This window comes from Austrofundulus limnaeus, unplaced genomic scaffold (assembly GCF_001266775.1).
Source record: "Austrofundulus limnaeus strain Quisiro unplaced genomic scaffold, Austrofundulus_limnaeus-1.0 Scaffold348, whole genome shotgun sequence".
Taxonomy (NCBI): domain Eukaryota; kingdom Metazoa; phylum Chordata; class Actinopteri; order Cyprinodontiformes; family Rivulidae; genus Austrofundulus; species Austrofundulus limnaeus.
In genome coordinates, this window is record NW_013952750.1 from 324452 (window position 1) to 335673 (window position 11222).

At 41.2% G+C, this 11222-nt stretch overlaps 2 protein-coding genes across 2 annotated transcripts in view; both read right to left on the reverse strand.

Annotated features, from left to right (window-relative positions):
• deptor (DEP domain containing MTOR-interacting protein) overlaps positions 1-2144 on the reverse strand; it is a gene marked incomplete in the record, with an annotated part of 40897 nt that extends 38753 nt beyond the window's left edge. Inside the window, 2 exon segments of the mRNA XM_014022907.1 lie at positions 1619-1711; positions 1860-2144. Coding sequence (XP_013878361.1) covers positions 1619-1711; positions 1860-1873 — 107 coding nt within the window.
• Positions 2145-4913: 2769 nt separating this feature from the next.
• limd1a (LIM domains containing 1a) overlaps positions 4914-11222 on the reverse strand; it is a 26724-nt gene continuing 20415 nt past the window's right edge. Inside the window, exons 4-8 of the mRNA XM_014022908.1 lie at positions 9190-9252; positions 8667-8797; positions 7178-7229; positions 6075-6143; positions 4914-5747 (exon numbers count right to left, since the gene is read on the reverse strand). Of these exons, the coding sequence (XP_013878362.1) occupies positions 5622-5747; positions 6075-6143; positions 7178-7229; positions 8667-8797; positions 9190-9252 (441 nt within the window). The 3' untranslated portion in view covers positions 4914-5621. The remainder of the gene's footprint in view (positions 5748-6074; positions 6144-7177; positions 7230-8666; positions 8798-9189; positions 9253-11222) is intronic.

The following is an 11222-nucleotide window of genomic DNA, read 5'->3' on the forward strand; positions in this document are numbered from 1 at the left end:
AAATTAAATTAAATTAAATTAAATTAAATTAAATTAAATTAAATTAAATTAAATTAAATTAAATTAAATTCCGGCGACCGGGGACCTTTCTGGTTAGAGTTTGCGTGTTCTCTCCAGGCACTCCAGCTTCCCCCCACAGACCAAAAACATGACTGTTAGGTTAAATGATRACTCTAAATTGTCCCTAGGTGTGAGTGAATGGTTGTTTGTCTCTTTGTGTGTCCCTGTGATGGACTTGTGACCTGTCCAGGGTGTACCCCGCCYCTCGCACTGTGACTGCTGGAAATGGGCACCAGTGACCCTGAAAGGAAAGAAGCGTGTACAGAAAATGGATGGATATATTAAGTTAAATTAAATTATTAAATTAAATTAAATTACATTAAAGGTGTAGCTGTCTGCAGAAGCACAAACACCCCTCATATCAACTGTGAAGCACGGTAGTAGAGGGGTGATGATTTGGGCTTGTTTTACAGCAGCAGGCACCTTGCTGATTTGTTTTTTTGTTTGTTTTTTCCCCATGTCTGTACGTCATCAGACTGTTCCTGCTGTGCTCTGACCACTCTCTCACCAGCAGCTGCTTCATTCAGGCGCAACAGAGCCCTGAGCCCCATGCTAACGTCAGCATTTTAACCTGCTCACTCTGACAAAACCTGAGGTACACAACAACATGTTTACACCTGCTCAGTTCTGAAACYAACGTTGGATCAACACTCAGATGATTTTTTATCTACAATTTGCCTCGTGGTTAAGGAAGATTCGTGGAGTTTGATCATGAAAGCCCGCCTGGCAGTGAGCCAACATGGAGTTTATTTAGCCTCGCTGTAAAAACCGAGCAGAACCAAAGTTCAGATCAGAATCCAGCAAAGAGTTGAACAAAAGAGGAAGCTCACCTGCCAAGGTGAGCTTCTTCCAGAGGCTGAGAGGTAAAGTAAAGAATCGAGGCAACTTTACACACAAACACAAACAACGAGAGAGAAATGGATGTAAASAGGAGTGCACGCTCCTTCCCGAGTGTCACTTTATCAGTGTTTCTCAACAGGCGCTTGTAGAAAACAACAAACTAACAACTTTCCCCACTCCTCCGGATCAAAAACAGACCACTTAGTAACACATTTTACTCATTGTTGTGAGGGGGGGCTGAAATTCCAGGCATTAGTGTCGTGCCTCCCCACTGAGCCTCTATTCATGGCCGAGGTCATGAGGCAGGAGAACACCAGCATCACGAAGCCTCTCCTCACAGAGTTACTGTAGACCTGAGGGTAAAGCACGTCCACAGCACCGCCGGGGTCGCTGGTGCGATTCCCTGCTAGGGTGTGATAATAACTACAGGGTTATGAGGTGCAGGACGGTCTCCGCAGCTCAAAGGRCACTGGATTAGTGGAGCAACAATAAAAGGAGACGCCGTTACGCAATCCTGCAGATAGGAATGATTACAGTGCAGGTGAGGAGGAGTTGTCTTTGTTTTACACCTCGCTGCAGAACAACTGGCTGTAGATGCAGTGTGCATTATTTGCATTATTGAGCAATGAGGGGGGGTCATGTCCCGGCCTGTCCTGGTTCCTCCTCATCCAGACAACAGGAGGGTGCAGGGTGCATTCATCAGACATCATGGACCCACCTCAGCTGCTCTCCGGTGACCAGAACCTCGGCCAGGCGCTCCAGCTCAGCAGCCTTCTTCTGCATGGTGGTCCCGATCCCGTCCATCCCTCTGCTGGAGAACACACACAGTTCAAGTTGCCTCACACATAAAACCTCAGCCTGGATTTTGGAGGAGAAAGCTGAATGTGCACAAGATGGCAGAGAGAGAAAATTAAAAGAATTCATTCGGATCACTTTTAAACTCTTTGGGGTTGACTTACCCTTCRAGCACCATGGAGAGCGAAGAGGTGATGAGTTTATGAGTCCTTTAAAAAACTGAGTGGACGCATGAAGTCAGGAGGGACAACAGCAGCTGCATGAACACGTTTCATTGATTCATCCCCACATCCATCCATCCATCCATCCATCCATCCATCCATCCATGCTCTCCTGTTTGGATCAGAACCTTCCCCGGCTCTCCGGAGGCTGCTGGTTTGTTTGTGTCTCACTGACCGACTGTCACACACAAAAAAAAAAAAAACACCGGATCCACTCACGTTTCCTCCCCGACACCGAAGCACCGCATTGGGAGGCTTCTGCTGGCGTCAGTGGGGGGCGTTCACCGGCGGAGGCGGGGCTTACTGACACGTGCGGGTGCGCTTGATTCTCACACCCTGGCAACTTTTTAACTGATGCGATGTTAAAACCCAAACAGGCTGAAAGTCCTCCATGAAAACGAGCCGATAGATCTGCATTTAAATAAAAATACAAAAAAGTGATGATGATAACAATATACAAGAATTTTTTTTAATTTTTGTAACTATTATAAACAAAACTTGTAAATCTCCAGCACAAGCTGGCTGCTACATGTTGAAACATGTCCCTGCCCTGGAGAGCTGCAGTCTGCTACTGTTTAAATATTAAAGGGAGAGTTCAGCTCTTTCATTGTGTGGTTCTCTGCTGGGTTTATTGGATAATCTGGTGGTTTTTCAATTTAGGGTCTGTCAAATAGTGATCCATGTCAGAATAAGCTGTGACATCAGAGAAAAAGCACAAAATATGAACAAAAGACATGTTTATCCAGGCTAAACTAAAGCAGGGCCTCTTTTCTATTGTTTTTCAAACTAATTAAACAAGTCTTTCTCAAAGATTTCATACATGTGTGGACATTAATTACATTATCTCAAATAGAAACTCTGATGTAAAGTAAGAAGGGGCTTACTTACCTTTTTCTCAAGAGTCAAAACAGCTTTCTGAGTGGCCTCAGTTTGAAGAAAAAGCTAACGGCTAATCCAAGCAGAACAAAGTGATCTGCTGCCATCTCAAAACTAATCTTCAAAATGTCACATCGGTTCAAGCAAACACTGCCACGGGTTTCCCATTTTACAATAATTCCACCAGAAATATTGAGATGAGGTTGCAAAGGAAGTGCTACAGCTAGCTGCTGCTACTGTGTTTTAGCAAACAACCATTTTAAGAAACAATCCCAGAGTTCTGTGTAAATAATGAAAACTGGAGGTGTTTTAAGATGGCATCAGCTCAGCCAGTCAGAGTTAAACCTCTCCAAATGGAGCGTTCAGAGCTATCTACAACAGGTAAGATATTAGTTGTCCATTCCGCTTTAAAACATTGACATTTAAAATTGCCGAAGCTTCACACAATGCAAGATTTTAGGTCATTCATGTTTGCCTTTTGTATTGTACTATGCTGTGATTCATAGGAGCTGAAACCAGTGTGTCATATGCTGCACGTTCATGTGTTTTTTAGATGACTATTTTTAATGTGACTTCTTTTTCTTTTCTTTTCTTTTTTTTTTTTACCAGAGATGTCTATCCATCCATCATCTTAACCCGATTCTTTCTTTCAGGCTCACGCTGAAATCATTCAACCTTTGTCTCATTGTCTGCATAGGTTGATAGTTATTTGTGTGTTATGTTGTTACCTACTTTATCAGTAACCTCCAAGAGGTTCTTAATTTGTAGCATGTAAAGAAGCCTTTTCCAAAAACGTTTTTTTTTCTTATGCTTGTCATGTAATTTGCTCCTGTGGTTTCAGCCTTTTAGGAGGAACTTTTTTGCATCACCTAACAGGAGTAAACATGCAATATTTAAATGAATAATAAATAAATTAAACACTGTTTTATAATGGTTGGGTGCCACCTACTGGACATAAAGACTAAATGCATGTTCATCAGACTCAACTGCACCTTAAAATAGGTGTGCTTTTTTTTCTGGATTGATTCTTGTTAGGTTGCAAAAGTTATCAATTTAAAAAAAAAGAATTGACGATGCTTGAATTTTATTGTTGAAAACCTTGTGGTTTGAGATGGGCACTGGATTAAAGGGCCAGGAGGTGATTGTCAGAAACAGACGACTAAGAAAGGTCCACCTTTTACTAAAGGCCCTGCCACACTAGACAACTTATTCCAACTTATGACACACTTTTTATGTCTAAATTGATAATAAGTTATATATTTTATCAATTTGTTTGAATTACATTATGCACATGCCAAAAAGAAGCTGTTGATTTTAATTCCATATTCAATGTAGATGTCTTTAAAATGTTCATTAGTTGGCATAAGTTGTCTAGTGTGACAGGGCCTTAAAGGAGACACTTAGGTGAACATTTGATAGTTTTTTTTAAAATAATAATAAAAATACTGGCAGCTAAATGAAAAGTTTTGGAGGTTTCTAAAGCATCGACAGAAAAAAGTGATGTTAAGCAAACAAAAAGGATGTATAGATGAGGTTAAAAAACCAACAAACAAAACAGGAAGTCATCAACAAGATGTGAACATAATGCTACTTCACACTTTCCCCCACTCTGAACAGATACACTCTGTAACAGCAAGAACTGATGCAACAACATTTATTAAATATTTTTTACAACAATCATATAGCACGCCTATAGTTGCTTTATGTTTTTTATCTTAACCAACATTTGTCCAAGACATGAGGATTTTAAACAACAAGCAACTCGTGTTTTAAATTAGGAAACTCGGGATAATAAAGTATTGAAGTAAACTCCTCAGATCTTATGTTTTTCCTGCAGGACTGGAGCAGTTTGGGTTTAAATTAGGTAACTTGTATTTTATATATATATATATATATATATATATATATATATATATATATACATATATATATACACATATATATACACATATATATACACATATATATACACAATCTGTGGTTTGCAACAAAGTACAAAGGAAAATAGGTCATTACTTTCAGGCGTTTAAAGAACTAAAGCTAATGGAAACATTAAAAACCCTACATCTGCAGGCCTAATATTACAGACTTAACTCAGGTCAATACAAAAGCACAAACAGATTGTAAGAGTTGCAGAATTTAAATGGCTGTTTTTCACAAAACAAGTTAATATTTTTAGAAAAACAAAGGCATCTACATGAATATTGGCTAATTAAACACCCTCAGATCAACAATGCCTGATGTGGCGAGGGGTCCGTGTTCACTTTTTTCCTTTTCATTGCATATCGTCTCCATGCAGAAACTGCAGTGTTGGATGAAAGTAGGTGTTTCAAAGAACGTGCTAAGATTAACATAACAGGAGCTCAGTTCGAGTACAATAAGAGAATAAACCAAAAGGAGAAAAACAAGTTTCCTGCTGCTTTCCCTAAAGTCAGGAGAAAAATATAACTTAGCCTCTAAGACTTTTACAACATTTTTATATAAAACACACAATATTATAAATGAGTTTTACGTGTCATTTTTGAGAAAACTTCAGGTACCAGTCAGTGTCACAGTGCAGAAAATCCATCACATCATTTGAGAACTTCAACAGGATGATTTTTGGTGGGAAATGTGACGTCAAAGGCACAAAAAAAGCAGCCTATTTACAAAGACAACAGTCGTTTATACAAAAATAATTATACGGGAACACTTCTGCAGAATCTGCAAGATGTCGCTGCTTTGGTGGGTCGCAARCGTCAGGAACCGATGCTGTAAATCAATCCTCTACAACAAGAACTGAAGAAATCCTCTCCTGCCGAACCAGCAGGTGTCTCCCCTCCCCCAGGGTTAGAAAGAGGAGGCAGGGCCCGGGGGAGGCTGGATGTGCTTCAGGTGGCAGGAGTGGCAGAGCAGGTGGCCGTTCAGAGGGTAGCAGCGGTGACCCTCCTCGTCGTTCAGCTCCATCTTGCAGTCCTGAGCGACACAGATTAACGACAAAGATGAGGAGAGACGCAGAAAGTTCTGCTCGTTTATCAGCTCGAAAAGTTCGGTCACACATCAGCTGCCTGATTTTATTCTGATCAAACTGAAGACGCCGCAGCTGGCAAAGAGGATGGAGATAAAGACGAGCAGCTTCATACCTGCTTGACTCAGCACTGAAGAATTACTCAGATTAATTAAGATCAGGAATCTACTCATTAAATTTATTTTAATGAGCTTCTCAGAGACTCAGAGCTGCACAGCAAACCTTCGCAGATTTGTATGTATTATTATTTCTTTTAATAACTGTTTCAAACCCACCTCACAGTGGTAACATTCCACATGATAGTCTTTGTCCATGGACACGACTCGAATGGTTTCATCAGAGCCCTGAAAGAAATATAATCAAAGCAACCTCATCAGAAAACACCTCACTGACGTCTCATTTACTGATCAGAAAAAAAGATTAAAAAAAAAAATCAAACATGTTGGTGAAAGTTCATCATCAGTCTTATTTCTGATGGTTAGAATTTCTAAATTTACCTCTGATAAAAGTAACTTTTGTAAAACATAATCTTGTTTTTTGGAAGTTCACCTGTCATGTATAAAGTTCAGCGTTTTCCTCAAATAAAACAGTATTTTTCCCTAAAGAGAAATATCAATGCATACAGAAATCTCCATCGATCTGTTAGCACTCAAAGTTTCTGTCAGGTATGACTCTCAGCTACGACCACACTAAGATGGAGCTCAATATCAACAATTTGAATTGCCTAAAGTCACTTAGCTTTGGCAGTAGGCTTGGGTGGTATGATGGTATTTTGGTATACCACTGTAATAAAATATTGTGACGGTATGTAAAAGTTATGACATAATTATCATGACGTGATGTACTAAATTTCAACAAGGCTGCTTTAAAAACTGGGACATTATGGGGCGTTCAGAAGACGCCCCATAATGTTACAGACACGTGTTCTRACCAACAAGGACCATTCAGAAGACGAACAAAATAAAATAAAATAAAACCGCAGCAACGGTGTTGTGCCACAACATCGATGATTTTCTTGAGCTGCGTGTCCTCAACGGCTACTTTCAGTGCCTAGAAGTGAGCGAGCGGTGTCGTGCCACAACGGTAATAACCCACACCCCACTGCACCCGTTTATATCACACAAGGGTACTATTTTATTTTATTTTATTTTATTTTTTTTGTGAAAATTACAGATTTCTGAAAGGTCAGTGTACAGTGGTTGACATGTACGTTACTCTCCCACTCCTGAAAAGGTGGGCGGGCCTAGTGCTGACTGACACCTATAGGGACCACACAGCTGTGGGTTTCTTAATTTCTTACGTCAAACCACCGTGCTCCTTTTGGATTTAAATTTTTGGTGACACAGGATGACTGTAATTGACAGAAAAGTTGTCTTACCTCTGAGGGCAGGATCGGCTGGTTACAGGCTGCACATTTAGGCGCCAGCACCCTGGGACAGAGAGAGGGAAGTTAACACATTCAAATTCATTCAGTCCAAAAAACAAACAAACAAAAAAAAAGACTCTTGTTCAGATTTAGTCAAACCAAGCACGTTTGTGGGGGGCTAATCTACACATGTGGCTGGATTTCTGAAGAAACGAGTGTCGCTCAGTTCAAACAGTCAGGGCTACGAGTCGAACACACACACTGTACACGCATTATGTTCCTTTTATTTAACCAGCGGACAGAACATGTGGGGGCTGCCGCCACGTGCCCAGCAGTGCTGTACATGTCGTCCACACAGAGAGACGAGCAGCTGCAGTACAACGGGCTCGACTGTTAGTGCAGCTTTCACAGTGTTCAGCACCCCCCACACAGACAAACAAAACATTTACTTTTAACAGATATGTGAAGACTGGGCGAGGCTGTTAAAGTTGGATAGCAGCAATGGCCACTCTTTTCTTTACACCTCTAACTGAACAGTGACCCCCCCGCCCACACACACACACCATGCCAGGCTAAACGCTTCCAACATCCATCACATGTAGCAGCGAGAAGCCTCAGTCCAGTGGCACGTAGCCATCTGTGCTGTGACAAAAAAACAACTAGGGGTGTAAGAAAATATCGATACACTGAAATATCACGATATTTCATTTCCCGATACTGTATCGATATTCTAAAGCCCTGTACCGATTTTTTTATTAAGGTTTAAAACGTCAACTTTCCTGCCAGCCGTTCATTTTTATGTTGTAGTTCAGTCTCTGACCACTAGCTGGCAGCAGTGAGCCAGCCATTTGGCTCCTCTACCTCTTGAACACCAGAGAGTAAGAGAGCATTAGCATTGTGAGTAAACATTAGCTTCAAGCACCGATAGCTGAATCTGAGAGGAAAAGACCGACACCCTCTGTCTTCTAAGCTGAGGTAACGTTACAAACAGTTACTTATTTGTCAGAATGTCTGTATTTTAAGCCAAATTAAGTGTCTCGTGTGCTCTTTTTTCCCAACTGTAGTCAGCCTTCACGTTACGCATATAGCGCATGTGTCTCTAGTGTCTTGAGCTCGGCGCTCCCTCTGTGATAGAAAACTGTCTGTTGCTCTGAATGTCCAGCTGATCGCATCAGTCTATATACTTTAAGTTTATCCTGCTGTGTTCGCTTCAAAAACAGTTTAACTGTGTTGTTTAGCTTCTCCATTTATTTACTGTTTATTTTCRGGACCTGCCCTGCTGTTCGAGGTTTTCATTTAATAGAATTTTTGGACCAAAAAAATCACAATGTATTGCAATATATCGGGATATCGTGACCTCTCTGTCATGATATGTATCGTATCGCCAAATTCTTGCCAATACACAGCCCTAAAAACAACAACTCTTTTTTTTTGTTGTTGTTGAGCTAAAGTCTTTCCATACAAACAAACTGGACTTACGGTGCAAACAGGTCTGTCTCACCTGTGGTAGTCTTTGACACAGTAAACCTTGTTTTCAGTGTCCACAGTGAAAGGGACTCCATCGAGGCTCTCGTTACAGATGACGCAGCGGAAACAGCCGGGGTGGTACGACTTCCCGAGAGCCTGCAGGATCTACAGAGAGGCATATTTTTTTTAAATAGCAGCCAGTTGGGATRAATCAGCGTAACACACAACTAATCAGACAAATCTGAAGCGTGTTCAACAATAAACACACTGTAGTTCCTGTTTACACATCCAGAACTGTGTGAGGTGAGAGGCCCAATAAAAACACCTTGGCTACATTGTCTGCAGGACTGAGAACACGTGGAGTCATTTTGAAATAAATCCTTCATTTCCTGACCCGGTGGCTTGGCGTGTGCGTGGCTTTGTTTGTGTTTTTTAAAGTGTGTGTGTGTGAGAGAGTCTTCTGTCTGACTCGTTATCCAGATGTGCTTACATAGTTGTTGGGTTTTTTCTCTCCCCTCTCTCTGGTTCTGAAAAACTTACTCTGTCAGCACACCTACCATGTCCATGATCAGATGTCCACATGCGTTGCACTTGTCAGCAGACTGCTGGAAACCGGAGTACTGGAACAGAGGAAAGACGACATTTCATTGAAATTTGGACCCTGCTGAGAACCAGATCTCCATCTTTGAGTCTGAGCGCAGAAAAGCTGCACATTATGTCAAACAAAGAATCCAAAGCTGTCCGTAACATTGGGGCTGTGAAGGTAAGAAACTTGTGTAAAGATGATAGTACACTCTAACCAAAGATACCTTTTTGTTCTAATTGTGCAGCTGAGACTTTTTGCTAAAAACACAATCGGTTGAGTTTGATTCCAATAAAAGCTCTTGAGGTAAACAAAAGCTCAAAGCTGCTGAGAGGATGAATAARCTAAATGAAAAGGAGTGCTGACTGATGAGTACATTGCAAAACTAAATAACATATATTCCATGCAGTTTCCTCAGATGGGTTTATATTTGTGTAAAATTCATGTGGTCATACTGTACTGGTGAGTGGCTCAGCCGACCTCTGACCTTTAAAGCAAAGCTAAACAGCTTCTCGAGTTACAGGCCTCCGTTTAGTCTCACCAACATGAAGAAACGGAGGTAAAGCAGCTATGTTAGACATGAGACACGGCTCAGAGGAAGACCTGCCGTAATAAATCAATTAAYTACACGATAAATTAAAATAAATTTTAATTTGCCTGCTTGTTTGTTTTTATTTGTGTCTCCATCTTTTCTACTCCTTAGCGTAGAGAGGAGTGAAGTCTGGTGTTGAGTATTTGCCAGGCTCATAGTCTCGTAACCTCTGTAGCATGTAGCCCCATGAGCAGGTATTCAGCCAGACGGACGCCTCCGGTTTTATCCGACGCCTTCTTTCAGCTGGTGACGCCTCAGGGCACCATGTCAAAGCATAGGTTCACAGAGTTTTTTTATACACTACGTAAATTTTGTAAACTTCTATAAACTTCATAAGCGGCATGAGTGTGACCACAATTATTTTATGACGCCAGAAGCAGACACTTATTGTGCCAACTTGGCTTAGAGGAAGTGGGAAGCCATGTTACAGATTCACCAGTTCTGTGTTTTCCCGATCTCTGCTCCAAGTCAGTTCATAACTTTATTTTGTGTATGCAAATTTCATAAACTTAAGCTTTGTAAGTGGGGCTATCATTATATTAGTTTAAAACAGTCTCCAAACAGTATTGTTTATCCCAAAGATCCAGTTCCCTGCACAGAGTAATATAGTATATGCTGTTAAGTGTCAGGAGGACTGTGATCAGTCATTCATTGGGGAAACTAAGCAGCCACTGTTCAAAAGAATGAGCCAGCACAGACGAGCAACATCATCAGGCCAGGANCCAGGACTCTGCAGTTTACACTCATCTACAGGCCAGCGGCACTGTTTCAGGAATGAAGAGGTTCTCATTCTTGATAGAGAGGAACGATGGTTTGAGAGAGGAGTAAAAGAAGCCATCTTTGTGAAGAAAAACCGTCCAACATTAAACAGAGGTGTAGGCCTTCGTGTCCAGTTGTCCCCCTCCTACAGTGCTGTTATTGCAAGTATGACTCATGCTGCGTTCCAGTTGTATCGAAACTCAAAATTCTGAAGCCAGACTGACGTCAGTTCCGAGCTGATAACGTTCCAGTTTCAAACGTTGGAAAAAGCGTTTGTTGTTAATCTCTGTAACAATAAAACTTACAATAATAGTGCTCTACGAGGTATTTTGAGTGCACAGCGTTAAAGCAAACAACTATCACTATAAAGCACTACAAGTATGTCTGACTTAATGTAAAATAAACATGACAGAACTGCTAAAAACCGTAAAAGTAAAGAGTTTCATGTGCACGGCAGCCATGTTGAAATGATGACGTAATGCATGCTCTGGCTGCTCGGGTATGGTTTGGATGCGCCGACCTCTTGACTCTAAACTACGACTTCAGGGGGCGTTCCAGTTGAAAAATAGAACTCAGAGGCTCGAAACTACGACCCCGAGGACAACTGGAACGCAGCATGAGTCATACTTGCAATAACAGCACTGTAGGAGGGGGAC